The sequence below is a fragment of the Dromiciops gliroides genome, chromosome 2, assembly GCF_019393635.1.
Source record: "Dromiciops gliroides isolate mDroGli1 chromosome 2, mDroGli1.pri, whole genome shotgun sequence".
In the NCBI taxonomy this organism is placed as follows: domain Eukaryota; kingdom Metazoa; phylum Chordata; class Mammalia; order Microbiotheria; family Microbiotheriidae; genus Dromiciops; species Dromiciops gliroides.
Genome location: NC_057862.1, coordinates 310036423 through 310053188, shown reverse-complemented (window position 1 = coordinate 310053188; position 16766 = coordinate 310036423). Strand labels below are relative to the sequence as shown.

Below are 16766 nucleotides of genomic sequence, written 5' to 3'. Positions count from 1 at the left end.
ATTTAGAACATAGTCTAGTGCAGTGAGTGATTTTCAGTCAGTAAGTTAACAATATAAATTGGACTCCAGGATTCTGCAGAGATCAGGTCAGGTGCTATGGGGTGGGGAATACTTACTTGCTTATTGAGGAGCTTATAGTTTAGAGACTTAGCAATAACATTTATGGGGTGAAAGAACAGAATTCTTAGTATTTTTAAACTCATGCTTCATATAAGATATGAAGCAACATGAGCTTTCTTCCATATGGTGTAGAGGACAAATGACATTAGATGGAATTGTCACTTCAACTATGTTCTTCACTCCTTCTTCTGAGTTGAAAAAGACATGGGGATATAATTTTAGAAATAAGAATGCTTCATTTGAATTCTTGCTAATGGTATTTCTAGCACTTATATAATACTAAGCTTTTCAAAGGGCTTTACACATGTCATATCATTTGATCCTCACAACTCTGTGAGATAGATATTATTATTACCATGTTACTGGTGAGGAAGTTGAGGCTGAGGAATGTGAAAATGACTTGCTCATTGCCACATTGCTAGTAAGTATCTGACATCGAATTTAAATTCAGGTCTCTCTGATTCCAAGTCCAGCATTCTACCCACTATGTCAACTAGCTGCCGCAATGAATGATAATGTATCCTTAGTAAAGCAAACCGTCTTCCCCATGAGGCTGAAAATCATACAGTGAAAAATGTCACCAAATGTGTAAGCTTTAAGGATAGTCAGTTATGGATTTCTCAAGTTGGAAAAGACCTAGCTTACCAGCAATGGTAGGGCCCACCAACATGGCTTTCAGCATGCTTTCAGTCTTACTGAAGATTTTGCATTGAATTAAAGGCCTAGATTATGACCTGGAAAAAGCATACAGCTCACAATCATTCCATCTGCTCAAAGATGTAGAAATTTTCTCTCAGACAGAAAAGTATGACCAGATGGCTTGAAATTTTCTTATATTTTTGGATTTCAGAATGCTGTATATGTCTTCAACTGCCTTCATTGTAAGACAAGCAATTGATTCCAGGAACTGATGAATAGAATTCAAATTTAATATGTCAGATAAGAAAAAAGAGTATCCAGTTTTATTAGGGTGTCCTGGACCAAGAAGAAGATCCTGTTCATGCCAGCAAATAATAAATTCAGCACCGTCATTCTCTTTTGTCCTGAGCTTTATTTAGCACAGCACACCACTACTGTATCCCTTGACATATCTTTATAAATGGTTATTGGAAAAGAGTATGGAGTTCTAAAAGTCGTTGACTGTCACAACTACACTCCAGGCATTGGAAGAGCAAGCCAGTGACTAGGGGATCGCTTTCTGGAATCTTTAGTTGAAATTTATCTTTTGAGAACATTCAGGACTTGCTAATGATGTCTTTAAATCACCACTTGGGCTTCATATGATTATAAAAAATTGTCTCATAGATGAAAATCTATCACACAGGGTAAAACACAGAGATCTGTTGCTGTCATGGTTCCCTATATAGAAATGCTCCTTATTCTGCAAAATTCAGCACTGTTGTTTTTTTTTGGGGGGGGGTGAGGCAATTGGGGTTAAGTGACTTGCCCAGGGTCACACAGCTAGTAAGTGTTAAGTGTCTGAGGTCGGATTTGAACTCAGGTCCTCTTGACTCCAGGGTCAGTGTTCTATCCAATGCCCCCAGCATTGCTTTTGAGGACAACAAGTCCCAGTTGTCTCCAGACATCATATTCTATATGAGAACATGGATCTAAGCTCTTCAAATCCTCACTACCTTTTAATTAACAAAAATCTTCCTCTTTCTGCCTCCCCACATACATCATATGAATAGATAGATGTAGATGTAAATATAGATGACAACTACTCTTAAAACCTCAAATCTTATGGAGTTGGTTGAAGTTCAGAGAGTATAAGTGAGTTGCCATGGTCATACAGCTTATAAATGGCAGGGGTGAAATTTGAACCCAGGTCTTCCTGAGTCCTTGAAAAGCATTCTCTCTACCTGCTGTGCCATGCTGCTCCCCACATAGGACCATGGAAGCCTCTTGGGAGATCATGTTCTATTGCTGCTGAAAAACTGAGAATATGCCAAAAGCACTAGCTTACTTCAGAGAATGTAATGCTTTTATTTTCACTATTTTTGTTACATGGTAAAAATTGTCAACACAAGAAAAGACAAATAAATAAACATACAAAAAGGGATAAAACCTTACCTCAAACCTTTAGCTGAACCAAATAAATTTTTAAAATATCAAGTAACAATGAGACGATAGCTCCAAAATATCAAGTGACAAGAGAAAATGCTTTTGTTCCTTTTCCCTTTTAATGGTCATCCAAAGTTGTCCCATCTTTGGACATGGATACTTTTCCCCACACTTTTATACAGGCTTTTTAATACTCCACACTTTTAGTTCTGTAATGATTCCATAGAAGTGGTTTGTCCCACCCCCCATGTTCTGATAATGAAGATATTTCAGATGGATAATAGAAGAACTTATTGGATAATATCATTCTTAAAGTATGAGAAGTAATATTATTCATGTACTAGCATCTTTCAAGGGAGAAAAATACAAGTTCATGTCAAATTGCAATACAGGAATATTATAGGATCATAGGTATACTCTGACAATACCTTAACTACTTAAAGAAGCCAAAAATCATTTACAGACCTCAAATAAACTAATTGATTCTGTACCCTAATTACTAGGATAACTCAACACTTATCTTAATTATGACGCTAAGGAAGAACATTTGGAATAACCTATTATTCAAGATTATAACATGTAATGTTTATGAAGCATGGCAATCTGTTGGCCTTGGGTTTTCTGGAAATGAAAGTTTCCTATTGATTTCAATGTGTGAGACAACTTTGTAGCAAGGGTGATAAAGTAATTTTTCTGAGACAAGTATAAATTTGGTTGATTCTGTCTCTGTCACTGATTATCCTCATTCTTTGAACTTCTCCATTATGGACCCACATGGTGAAGATCTGTGTCCTTGTGTAGTTGGTAGGAAAGTCAGGAATAATGCCCCAGTTTCCATCCACAGTCACTATCTTGGTGACCAGGTAACCAGGCTCTGGAGCCCTGGGCACCAGGTCATTGAAGAGAGTTATGGCATTCTGTAGTGAATATAGCATGAAAGATTAGTTCATGGTCCAGAAGTACAAACCCCACCAGAACCTAGTTGTTCACCATCAGTTGGCCTCATGGTAAACTGGAAAGTATGAATGGCTTCATTATCCAAGGATTTCAAAAGGATAGAGAAGGTCATTGATTTAATGAAGATAATAAGATAAGAGAAGGATGTTTCTGGCCTCAAGAGGCAGCATGGAGTAGGTAACTTTGGCAGTGATCTCCAAGTCTCTGTAACTGATTCTGATAATGTAGAAAGTAGGACTGTTCTCCTAGAATTACACAATGCAAACTGAGTAAACACAGCAGAGTTGTCATTGACATTATAGGTCATCACTATAAAGTTGATTTCAGTTTTGAGCCTTGAGAATCCCAAGTTGAAGACTGTAATGGTGGTATTGTACTCAGTTTTGCTATATTTATATAGGGACCCCTCAGTTATCAAAGAATAAATGTTCTCAACAGGTGTCAGTATAAAAGGAAGTTCTTCTCAAAAAGAGAAACAGTCTTTCATTGTCTCCTGAGTCAATTTCAAATCCTGAAAACCACAAAAATGATCTCAGGAAAATTCTCTAGGATATGAATGGTAAGTGATGAAATGGTCAATTCTGTGACATTGTCTTTCAAAAGGAGCAACTGGTCCAAAAGGATGTATAATTTTCAGAAAGATTCCCACTATTTGTGACCTCAGTTCTTATTTCCTGAGACTGAATAGTCTCAAACTTCAGTTGCTTTATTTATTGGATTTCCCCTGTTTCTGAATTCAATTGAAACATTTTCTGAACTTCAGAATCATGGTAAGTGCATAGGATATTTTCCCATAATTTCCTCCATCTCAATCTTTAAAAGAGATGGTGGCAACAAAGGAAACCATTGGGCTATTTTCAGGGACTTTAACCTTATTTAACATCTAAGAAAACAGAAGAGCATTATTGTTGACATTCATAACCAAAAACCAGATTTGTACAGTCCCATACCTGGGACTATGGTGGGGACCCACCATCCACAGGCATAAGGATTACTCTTAACTTCAGACTCTCCCTATCAGTTCAATACTTTGTCCATCATGAGTTCCAGGTACTTCTACTGTCAGTGTTGCAGTGATTTGAATGTGAAAATGGGAGTTGGGGTGATTGTGTAATTCTGAACATTATTGTCTCCTACATCTGAATCTTCAGCCTTTTCTAAATGACCATCTCTGGAGATTTGTGGAAGCAACTTAGAATCCATTTACAATGGGTAATGGTCATTTATGTCTTGCATCTGCAGCTCAGCCTGGAAGAACTGCAAGGGCTTGTGCAGAAGATCTGGAAAGGCAGCACACAGGGCTCAGTGGGGCCATACAGCCCTTCTTGGTCCAGTTTTTTTTTCTTTTAGGATCAAATATCTGTTCTCATGATTGAAATGCAAATACTGCTTGTTATCTTCAAAGAGAATCTGCCCTTACCCCTCCCACATTACCTACAATAACACCATTCTTCTTTTCTTCCACTGAACAAAACTATGAAAAGCAAAACTTGCCTTTTCTGCTCAATTGTCTCTCCTTTTGTGTCTTCAACAAATGTGGACTAGTTCAGCCTCACACAATTAATTTAACCTGCAGTGATATCATAGGTTCTCACAGTATTTAAAATGTTCTATTAAAGTGTGAAAATGTCTGGAAAACCCAGAGTGATATGCCATTCCTAATGCATTACCAGGGCTGTGAGTTGTATCATAGAAATTAAGGGAACCAGATCAATAATGTTGTGAGGTTCCATTCTATAATGGATGGAAAGCATTTTGTAAAACTTAGAGCACTTTAAAAATTAAATTTTATTTTACAAACTGTGGGACAGCTAGGTGGTACAGTGGATAAAGCACTGGCCTTGGATTCAGGAGGACCTGAGTTCAAATCCAACCTCAGACACTCAACACTTAATAGCTGTGTGACCGTGGGCAAGTCACTTAACCCTCATTGCCCCGCAAAAAAGAAAAAAAAAGAATTGTAAAGTTCTATATGACTATCAGTGGTTGTTGTTATAGTTAGTCTATAATCATCAGTCTGGTAATGACTTTATTACCTAAGCCTTCTCTTGTACTCCCTCTGAGCACAAGCAATGGTTATAAAGTAATGAAGGGGAAGGGAAATGTATGCACTCTCACTTTTAAGTTTAATCTGAGTGGTTAACACTTTCTTAAATCTAGGCAATGAACAATGAACAAAAACCCAAGTCCTCATAACAATTGCTGATTTTTAATGTATACGTACACACATCGAAAATTTAACAGTCAGCTCTAGCAAGCCCATTGGCGCTGGATACAGCACACCCCTATCCCAGATACACTAAAATTTTTTATGACCTTCACCCATACTCAGATGTGAATTCCACCTGCCCTCAGGCACATTTCTATTAGCTACGTGTAGTGAATGATGGCTCTTCTTTGCAAAGCTCAGCTAATTTTGTGTCACTTGATGGCTCCTTGTGTTGCTTGAATGTGGCCATTACATTGATCTAATTGATTTTGTATAAACCAATGTGAAAAAAAATAAAGTAGGCAGTAGCCTTTTTAACCCTGATGTGAATGATATTTCTTATTTCTATAGCACTTTAAGATCTGAAAAATGTCTTCCATGCACAATTTTATTTGATTCTCACAATAATCCTGTAAGGAAAGTATTGCTATTATCCTCATTTTACAAGTTAGTAAAGTGAGATTCATAGAGGACGTGATTTACTATTTTATACCAATTTGTTAATATTTTGTTATAAAAAACTATTTAAAAAGATATTCCCACTCATATTGATCACCTTATTTACAACAATAAGCAATTTGAAAATATAGGTCTAAACAAGTAGCTCTCTTAGAGATATGGTGACTAATTGGCTTCTGGTGGAAAAAAGAACTCTAAATGATATTATCCTGTCTGATATTTAACACAATATTAGAAATAGGACCAAATGTTTACATCACAGGCTGTAAAGGTCAATGAGATAGTATAAAAGTAAAACATTAATTATCTATTTTGGCAACCCATCAAGATAGAATTAAGGGGGGAAGAGATATCCACACACTTTACTGTTCCTTAAAATGAAGGCAAGCTTTGTCACATTCTAGATGCTTAATAAGAATAACAGGACCACAAATTATTAATACTGGAAGGAATCTTAGACATGATCTAGTCCAACATGATTTTTCCATATGAAGAAAGTGAGTCATGGTGTCACACAGTAATGACAAAGCCAACTTTACATCATTGTCTATTGGTAGAGAGTTCAATGTTCTAGCTGAATAAAAAATCTAAAGATCTCAGTATAAAATAAAGTAATGAAAGAATGTTACTGAAGAAAAAAGGATATACATGTAAAATGTGGATTTTTTTATTTTAAAAAGAAAAATTTACCAGACAACCAGGGAACCATGGCTTAATTTTGTCATGAAATTGGATGCAGAGTTTTTCATTATCTAAAGCATGTTACTTCATTATTACTACTAATAGAACAGAGAGAATGCAACTGTGAACATGCAAATTTATTAAATAGAAAGCACTTATATATTGCATTTCTTAAGGAAGAAATTAGAATGAATGAATGCAACTAACTGGGGGTAAAAGACATCCAAAGTCTGCTCTTAAAACTGTATTCTTAATTGTTGTTATTCCATGATGCTGGATTTTCCTCAGTGTCACTCCCAGATTTTTGAAGAGGGAAGTTGGAAATAATTGGCTTCAAAAACTTGAACTCATTTGTGCCCAAATCACTGGTCAGACACACTTCATACTGGTAGCTCTGAGACAAGGTTCCAGTGCCACTGACATCCACCAAATGACTCGGGAAGCGGGTACTGGATGGAAAGTGACCATTTCCCCCACCAGTCTTTCTTTTCCATACTCTTAGGGTGATAAACAGAATGATAGAGATCAGAAATAGAAAGGACACTACTACCAGAGAAATGACCAAGTAGAGAGTGAGAGAGTCAGTCTGGGCCTCCTCCTTGTTAGAGTCTTGGATCTTCACGTATGGCTCAGAGAATCCATCTACCAGGAGTACATTTACTGTGGCCATTGTGGACAGAGCAGGCTGCCCATTGTCCTTCACCAGCACCAGGAGCCTCTGCTTGATGGCATCTCTGTCACTGATGGGTCTTGCTGTGTGAACCTCCCCATTGTGGGCCCACACATTGAAGAGTCCTGGCTCTGTGGCCTTGACCAGTTGGTAGGAAAGCCAGGAATTCTGTCCCCAGTCCCTATCCACAGCCACCACCTTGGTCACCAGGTAACCTGGCTCTGCAGCTCTGGGCACCAAGTCATTGCAGGGAGCTGTACCATTCTGCAGGGGGTACAGCACAAAGGGAGAGTTGTCATTCTCATCTTGTACCAAAACCTCAACCAGAGCCTGGCTGCTCAGGGCTGGGGAGCCTCCATCAGTTGCCCTCACAGTGAACTGGAAAGCTTGGATGGCTTCATAATCCAGGGATCTCAGAGCATAGAGGTGACCATTGTCTGAGTTGATGGAGATGTAGGAGAAGAGGGGCAGGTCTCCAGTCTCTGGAGGCAGTAGGGAGTAGGTGACTTTGGCATTGATTCCTGAGTCCCTGTCACTGGCACTAACACTGCCAATGTGGAGGGCAGGGCTGTTGTTCTCCTGGACATACAGTTTGTAGGCTCTCTGAGTAAACACTGGGAGGTTGTCATTGACATCAGAAATGAGCACTGTGATATTGTACTCAGATTTGAGCCTGGGGGATCCCAAATCTGTGACTGTAATTGTGATGTTGTACTCTGCCCTGCTCTCTCTGTCCAGTGCTCCCTCTGTAATTAATGTATAGAAGTTCTCAAACGAAGATTTTAGGGCAAAGGGAAGATCATCCTGGATGGAGCAAACCATCTTTCCATTTTCCCCAGAGTCTACATCTGAAACGCTGAAAACAGCGACAACTATCTCAGGCGAGTTTTCTGGAATGGGGCTGGTAAGTGAGGACATAGTCAGCTCGGGGGGGTTGTCGTTTAAATCCTTCACTTGAACAGCTATAGTACATTTTCCAGAAAGGCCTCCACCATCTGTTGCCTGAACATTTATTGTGTAAGACTGAATTGACTCAAAATCCAGTTTCTCTTTTAGACGAAGTTCTCCCGATTTTTCATTTAATTGGAAAGTTTTACGAATGCTTTCAGAGGCACGAAATAACGAATAGGAAATGTCTGCGTTATTTCCTGCATCTAAATCTTTAGCTGAGGCTATAGCAACAAGGTAGTCAATAGGGCTGTTCTCAGGAATTTGAACATCATAACGAGACTGAGAGAACACAGGGGCATTGTCATTGATGTCCATAACCAACACTAGGACTTGGGCAGTCCCAGACCTGGGTGGGGCTCCCCCATCCACTGCAGTGAGAGTTAATCTAAACTCAGACTGCTCCTCCCGATCCAGGGCTTTATCCAGTACAAGCTCTGGGTATTTCCTGCCCTCTGCATCCCCTCGAATTTGAATGTGGAAATGAGAGTTGGGGCTGATAACGTAGTTCTGGAGATTGTTGCTTCCTATGTCTAAATCCTGCGCATTTTCTAGCAGAAACACAGTCCCGGGAGAGGTGCTCTCGGAGATTTTTAGGGTTGTCTCAGTGTCTAGGAATACTGGCGAATGGTCATTAATGTCCTGTATCCTAAGCTCAGCGCGAACGACCTGAAAAGGCTTTTCCAGTAAGATCTGGAAAGGCAGAACACAGGGCTCGACAGGCCCGCACAACTCCTCCCGATCCAGTTTCTCCCTCAGGAGCAGATCCCCGGTTTTAGGGTGCAGCTGCAAATACTCTTTGTTCCCTTTGAAAACGACTCTAGCTCCCCGATTGGAAAACACCCCCACCTCCAGGCCCAGGGCTTTTGCCACATTGGCCACAAAGGAACCTCTCTCCATCTCCTCCACTACCGAAAACTGCTCCAGCTCTGAGGTCGCCCCAGACACACCCAGGAGAACAAGGAGAAAGAGAACTTGCCTTTGTTGCGGAATCATCGCTCCTTCCATCTCCATTGTTCCCTTGCTCCCCTCCTCTAAACCTGTGTAACACAGGTCGATTGCAAATGGTAACCAAAGGCTACCACGTTTGTCTCTCTGTCTGGTAGGACCGATCTCTTTCTTCAGTTGCAGCTAACAAAGCTTCCTCTCTGCCTCTGAACTGTGACTTTGGGCTCTCTTTCTGTGCATCGGCGCATTCGCGGAGCTTTTCTGCCTCTTCTTAGTCTGCAGCGCCACCACGCGGTTCTTCATTATTTTTCTCAGAATGAAGTAAATAATGTCACAGGGAACATGTATTTCGAATTCTATTTTGTAATACAAATGGTATGTAACTTCTTTCCTGCAGAGCGATCCATATCGATGTTATAACCACTTACGACGTTACCCCACACCACGCAATTTATTTATATGTGTATGTTTTTAAAAGTTGGTTAAAAAAACATATACTTCAGTCAAGAATGTAGCCTTCCAGACCTCAAAGGCAATAATGAATATTTCACCCACAAAAGAAAGGACTTGGGCTAAGAAAAAGCCAAACCCAACTCTACAAAGCTTAGAGGGGCAACCTTTTGAGACCAAAAGACAGAGAGAGTAAACGGTGAAGAGTAGGTGGGAGTTGGAATTGGGAGGGAGGAAGCAGCAGCAGGCCAACTGTAAGCAGCTCATGCTTCCTATTCCCCTCAAGTCCGTGAACCTATAAGACCAAAAAGCCAGGATGCTCCTTATCTGATCTTTCTGGTCATCAAGGGGCTTTCTTCTTCACAACTGGAATGATGCAAGTACTCTGTGGCCAAGTTGCTCTTTGCTAACAAAATTTGGATATCACATTGTGTATTTTATAATTCAGTATACCACTCAGAGCAGCTAGGTGGCGCAGTGGATGGAGTGCCAGGCCTGGAGTTAGGAAGATTTATCTTCCTGAGTTCAAATCTGACCTCAGACACTTCCTATCTGTGTGACCCTGGCAAGTCACCTAATTCTGTTTGCCTCAATTTCTCATCCATAAAATAAACTGGAGAAGGAAACAGCAAACAACTATAGCATCTCTGCTAAGAAAATCCCAAATGCAGGCATGAAGAGTTGAAAATGACTGAACAACGATAACACCAATTACCACCCAGGAAACTGACTCTCTGGAAGTGAGGGCTCACGACAGAACTGTGTTTCCCTGGAAAATAGGGGTTTCTGGAAGGTTCACCATAGACTGGATGTGGGAAATAGAAAATGAGAAAGTATTTATTTGAGCCAGTCACTTTAGAAAAGAGTAGACAGTGATCTGGCAAATAAAACTTGGTTCCTGTCTTAGAGAATGACTCTTATAGGAATATCGGGGTGGGGTGGGGAACAAAAAGACAGAAGAAAACAAAAAAGAGCATTATTTTAGCATCTTAAAACCTACACAGAAGAGAGCAGAAGGAAACATGGATAAGCAGTGCAACTTTGAAAATAACATTAAATTTACAGTATGTGCATTTTAAAGCAAAGTGTAAGTAACAGAGATTTGTGGCTTCATATATTTTGTATATTCTGTTCTTTTTATATAGAATTTTGGTGTTTATTAGACTTTTAAACAAAAGGCTTAAACATTTAAAAACCCAGAGAAAGAGAGAGAGAAAGAATATAACTCTGAGGTATCTTTTAACTTTACCTTTCCTCTGCTACCAGGAGGCTAATGCCTTTGATTTACAAAGGCCATATTTCACCAAATCAACTTCTGAAACAGCCAGAAGAGCAAAAAGAACAAACAAAAAGAAAAGAATAAAATTCCAATGGAGTATATACTGATTCTATGCAGAGAATGTTCTGACATTGGAAACTTCCCCTGTCCCACTTTCACATTCTTTGTTTTAGATTTTAGTGATATAAGATCATGAGACTATAAGGACAGACAATTAGATCATTTCTATAGAAATATTGCCCCAAAAAGAGGCAGCATGGCTTAAGAGACAACATGTTTAGATTGTCAAAAATCCCTCTTCTGACACTTACTACTTATATGACCATTGTTGAGCCATTTAATATCTTTTTATTTTAGTGAGGCAATTGGGGTTAAGTGACTTGCCCAGGGTCACACAGCTAGTAAGTGTTACGTGTCTGAGGCCGGATTTGAACTCAGGTACTCCTGACTCCAGGGCTGGTGGTCTATCCACTGTGCCACCTAGCTGCCCTGAGCCATTTAATATCTATGTGCCAGGGGCTATTACATAGGAATCATCTATTAATTCACAACTGAGTTGTGAGTTCTTCAAGTTGAAGAAATCTCAAATCTTTTGTGCATCAGTTCATGAAAAGAAGAAAAGTGCTTGCCCCATATTAAACTCCAAATAATGATAGAGTTAAATGGAATGTAGTTTTAATCTGTCTTTTAAAATAATTTTAGAAAATATTTTTTGTAAATTAAAGCATAGATTTTGGCCTCAAATAAATGTGACTTTCTTCTACATTCACATCCAAGGGATTATATCTTGTGTGAAAAGAAATGTACCATAAATGGCATTTCAAAAATGAATACTGATTGAACAGGAACTGAGATGAAGTATTAGTGAAAATCCTTCCAAGTCAGACATTCTGTGATAAAATTCAGAAGGGTGCTGGATGAAGCCTCTCAAAGACAGAAGACAGATATAATAAAATCACACACATTGTCCAAAATGGTGACATTCATGAACTCACATATTCCCCAAACTGGAAAACTATTTAAAGAACCAGAAAAGAAAACAAAGACATATTTATTTAAACTTATTTTCAGGCCCCAAGGAGGGAAAGGAACAAGCATATAATAACTACTTAGCATGTGCCAGGCACTGTGTTGAGTTCTTTACAAATATTATCTTATTTGAACCTCACCATAACCCTGTGAGGTAGATGCCTCAGCCTTCTAAAGGATGTGACAATTCAAATCTATGAGGTTGAAGGGGGAAAGTGGCATAAACACATGCAAAGTAGCTCACAAGAATGACTTTACAGAGCCATAACAACAGGTACTACTCCATTTCTTGAAATTTATATTAAGGACATGTAAAGATCAGAAATCATCATAAATGTATAACATGGGGCAGCTAGGTGGCACAGTGGATAGAGCACTGGCCCTGGGTTCAGAAGGACCCGAGTTCAAATTCAGCCTCAGACACTTAACACTTACTAGCTGTGGGACCCTGGGCAAATCACCTAACACCAATTGCCTAACCAAAAAAAAAAAAAAAGTAGTAAATGTATAACATCACTGGAATGTTGAGTAGTCAGAAATCTGCATGTAGCATTTAATAATTGTTTCCAAGTCATTATATATTCTTTCTTCATAAGAATTTACAATATTGTTACCTTTATTTTTATGTACCGCTTCATTACCTTCAAAGAGGTGTATTTTATATATTTCTTTTTCTTTTTTTTTAATTTTTAGTGAGGCAATTGGGGTTAAGTGACTTGCCCAGGGTCACACAGCTAGTAAGTGTTAAGTGTCTGAGTCCGGATTTGAACTCAGGTACTCCTGACTCCAGGGCCGGTGCTCTATCCACTGCACCATCTAGCTGCCCCCCAAAGAGGTGTATTTTAGCAAATTATTTTCATCAATTCCTTAGTGTTCTTTATTAGTCCTTGTCATTTTCCAAAAACAAGCATTACTTAGGGAATTGACATCAGAAACCACAAATAAGAATACTTTCAGTGATGTCTTTGCACCATTTAAAAACAAAATCCAAGCAAATACCTTCAATCTTTCTTTAGTAAAAAAAAAAAAATGTGTAATTATAAAAATTATAGGAGCCACAACTAGTAGGTTACAAGATCATAGCTCTTTTCTGAAGATCTTTCACTTAAACAAGGCGGGTAAATTAGAAGAGAAAATTCCCCAGAACACCAGACTAGATGCCAAAATTGTCCTTCGAGAGAACCACAACTACTTTCATTGACATAATAAGAATCAAATCTTGAAAAACATTGCTTTGTAGGTGATACAGGATAAGATAATGCTTGAGTGAGAGTACAGTCAAAATCAAGCTTGAGTACTGAAAAACACTGGCTGAATTATTTAACAAAGGAATGTTAAAAAAATTTAAGTTTTAAATGAGAAAGGAAATGTCATGGTTTAATAATTTAAAAAATAATAGGATAACTGGGAGAAAATTCACAGATGTAAGGAGAACAAAAGGAGAAAGGTTTACATGGAAAGGATACAGGGATAAGAGGAAAATGTGTGTGTATAGGGGGAGAGAGAAGATAAAAACATCATGATAAAAATGTAGTACTATGAAAACCTACTCTTTCATGCTACAGGAAGACAGGCAACTAACCGGAGGGGGAAGGAAAGAAGCAATAAAACCTGGATTCTATGCATCGAAGCACATGCCAAACCCTAATTGAACCAAAAGCTATTCCTTAAGGCTGAGTCTTCAATTGAGTCCTCATTTCCCTCTGAAGTAGGAAGGGTGGGAATAATTGGCTTCAGGAACTTAAATTCACTGGTTCCTGAGCCACTAGCTAGACACACCTCATATTGGTAACTCTGGGAGAGGGTCCCTGTCCTGTTGACATCCACTAAGTGACCTGGAAAGGGGCCATTTGAAGTGAAACAACTAGAATCAGGGGCATTCTTCTTCCTCTTCCACAGGCAAAGGACAATGAACATAATTATAAAGACCAGGAAGAGAATGGAGACAGAAGCCAAGGAAATGATGAGGTAGGTGGTAAGGGAGCCAGTCTGGACCTCCTCCTTGGTTGCATCTGGGAGCTGCAGGTAGGGCTCAGAAAAGCCATCCACCAGGAGCACATTCAGCGTGGCTGCTGTGGACAGAGGAGGCTGCCCATTGTCCTTCACCAGCACCAGGAGCCTCTGCTTGATGGCATCTCTCTCACTGATGGGTCTTGCTGTGTGAACTTCCCCATTGTGGGCCCACACACTGAAGAGTCCTGGCTCTGTGGCCTTGACCAGTTGGTAGGAAAGCCAGGAATTCTGTCCCCAGTCCCTATCCACAGCCACCACCTTGGTCACCAGGTAACCTGGCTCTGCAGCTCTGGGCACCAGGTCATTGCAGGGAGCTGTACCATTCTGCAGGGGGTACAGCACAAAGGGAGAGTTGTCATTCTCATCTTGTACCAAAACCTCAACCAGAGCCTGGCTGCTCAGGGCTGGGGAGCCTCCATCAGTTGCCCTCACAGTGAACTGGAAAGCTTGGATGGCTTCATAATCCAGGGATCTCAGAGCATAGAGGTGACCATTGTCTGAGTTGATGGAGATGTAGGAGAAGAGGGGCAGGTCTCCAGTCTCTGGAGGCAGTAGGGAGTAGGTGACTTTGGCATTGATTCCTGAGTCCCTGTCACTGGCACTGACACTGCCAATGTGGAGGGCAGGGCTGTTGTTCTCCTGGACATACAGTTTGTAGGTTCTCTGAGTAAACACTGGGGGGTTGTCATTGACATCAGAGATGAGCACTGTGATATTGTGCTCAGATTTGAGCCTGGGGGATCCCAAATCTGTGACTGTAATAGTGATGTTGTACTCTGCCCTGCTCTCTCTGTCCAGTGCTTCCTCTGTTACCAGTGTGTAGAAGTTCTCAACAGAAGGTTTCAGGGCAAAGGGAAGATCATCATGGATGGAGCAAACCATCTTTCCATTTTCTCCAGAATCCAGATCTGAAACTCTGAAAACAGCGACCACTGTCTCAGGAGAATTCTCTGGTATGGGGCTGGTAAGTGAAGATATGGTCAGTTCTGGAGGATTGTCATTCAGATCTATCACCTGAACAATAACAGTACATTCTGCTGAAAGGCCTCCACCATCTGTGGCTTGAATATTTATAATGTAAGATTGAGTTGACTCAAAATCCAGTTTTTCTCTTAAGTAAAGTTCTCCCAATTCCTCTTTAAGGTAAAAAGTTTTACGAATGTTTTCAGAGGGATATAAAAATGTGTAAGATATTTCTCCATAATTCCCTGCATCTAAATCTGTGGCCGAGACTGTGACAACCTTGGATCCAATAGAACTATTCTCAGGGATCTGAACGTCATAACGGAGCTGAGTAAACACCGGGGCATTGTCATTGATATCGACTACAAGGACTCGGACTTGGGCAGTTCCAGACCTGGGTGGGACTCCCCCATCCACTGCAGTGAGAGTTAAAGTGACCTCAGAATGCTCCTCCCGATCCAATGTTTCATCCAGTACGAGCTCTGGGTATCTCCTGCCCTCACTGCTATCTCGAATTTGAATATGGAAAAAGGAATTGGGACTGATTGTGTAGTTCTGGAGACTGTTGCTTCCTACGTCCAAATCCTGCGCATTTTCTAGCAGGAACACAGTCCCGAGAGAGGTGCTCTCAGGGATTTTTAGGAGCATCTCAGTTTCTAAGAACACTGGTGAATGATCATTAATGTCTTGTACCCTTAATTCAGCCAGGACAATCTGAAAGGGGTTTTCCAGTAAGATCTGGAAAGGCAACACACAAGGCTCGGCAGGGCCGCACAATTCCTCTCGATCCAGTTTCTCCCTCAGGAGCAGATCCCCGGTTTTAGGGTGAAGCTGCAAATACTCTTTGTTCCCTTTGAAAACGACTCTAGCTCCCCGATTGGAAAACACCCCCACCTCCAGGCCCAGGGCTTTTGCCACATTGGCCACAAAGGAGCCTCTTTCCATCTCCTCCACAACCGAAAACTGCTCCAGCTCTGAGGTCGCCCCAGACACACCCAGGAGAACAAGGAGAAAGAGAACTTGCCTTTGTTGCGGAATCATCGCTCCTTCCGGCTCCATTGTTCCTTTGAGCCCCTCCTCACAATCTGTGTAGCCCAGCTCGACTTCAAACGATAAGCAGAAGCTACGACTTTCGTTCGTCTGCCTGGTATCTCAGAAATATTAGGGTCCCGCACCCTTCCTCTAGTTCCAGCTCAGAAAGCTTCTTCTCTTCTTGACTCGTTCAGGGAGTGGAAATGGCGTATCCACCGGTCTTTTCTGCGTCTTCTTAGCCTGCAGCGCCACCACGCGGCTCATCGTCATCTCAGAATGCAGTTAAAACATGGAATGTGTGTTTCATATCAGATACCGTATCTTGAATTCCTCTGTGTATTTCAAAGGATTTCTAACTCGTTCTTTACAAAAGAATCTATATCAGTGCTGCAAGCACTAAGAAATTACACTATATTTTGTTTTACAACACTTTTCCAACACCTCACAGATATAAGTATAAATTAAAGATAAGCACCGTGAAAAGAATGCAGCCATTAGGGTATTTGGGGGCAATATTTCAGCTGAGAAAAAGCAACACCTTCATCTAATAGGACCATCGGGGATGGTTTAGAGACCCTGAGATAGAGCAAGAATATGTGATAAGCTTGGGATGTAAATGGAAGCATTTCGACCATATTTTCAACTATAAACTTCTCATCCAGGAGCCCAAGAGTCTATATCCCCTACTAGATAATCACATATTCTTCTGATAGGATTTTGCCCATTTTTAAAGCCTCTGCTTAACCGGACTGGAGGAATGACGCTGTGATTTGAGGGCTCTTTGCCAGCAAGAATGAGATACTATCTACTACTCTCCCTCCCCCCTCTCCTCAAATGAGTGTATGTATATTCCTAGAATTCAATCCACAGGAACCTGAATCCAGAAAATCAAATCTCATCTGTGTTTTCTTAGAAAAGAAATCCAATTGCCTGATTCTGGGCAA

The 16766-nt window shown here is 40.4% G+C and overlaps 2 protein-coding genes across 2 annotated transcripts; both read right to left on the bottom strand.

Moving 5' to 3' along the window:
* Positions 1-4989: 4989 nt before the first annotated feature.
* LOC122743093 (protocadherin beta-2-like) lies at positions 4990-10027 on the bottom strand. The gene has a single exon (XM_043987810.1). The coding sequence runs from the start codon at positions 9120-9122 to the stop codon at positions 6741-6743; it is 2382 nt and encodes a 793-aa protein (XP_043843745.1). The 5' UTR covers positions 9123-10027; the 3' UTR covers positions 4990-6740.
* Positions 10028-11781: 1754 nt separating this feature from the next.
* LOC122743946 (protocadherin beta-2-like) lies at positions 11782-16367 on the bottom strand. The gene has a single exon (XM_043989197.1). It carries the CDS (start codon positions 15847-15849, stop codon positions 13459-13461), a length of 2391 nt encoding a protein of 796 aa, XP_043845132.1. The 5' UTR covers positions 15850-16367; the 3' UTR covers positions 11782-13458.
* Positions 16368-16766: the final 399 nt, after the last annotated feature.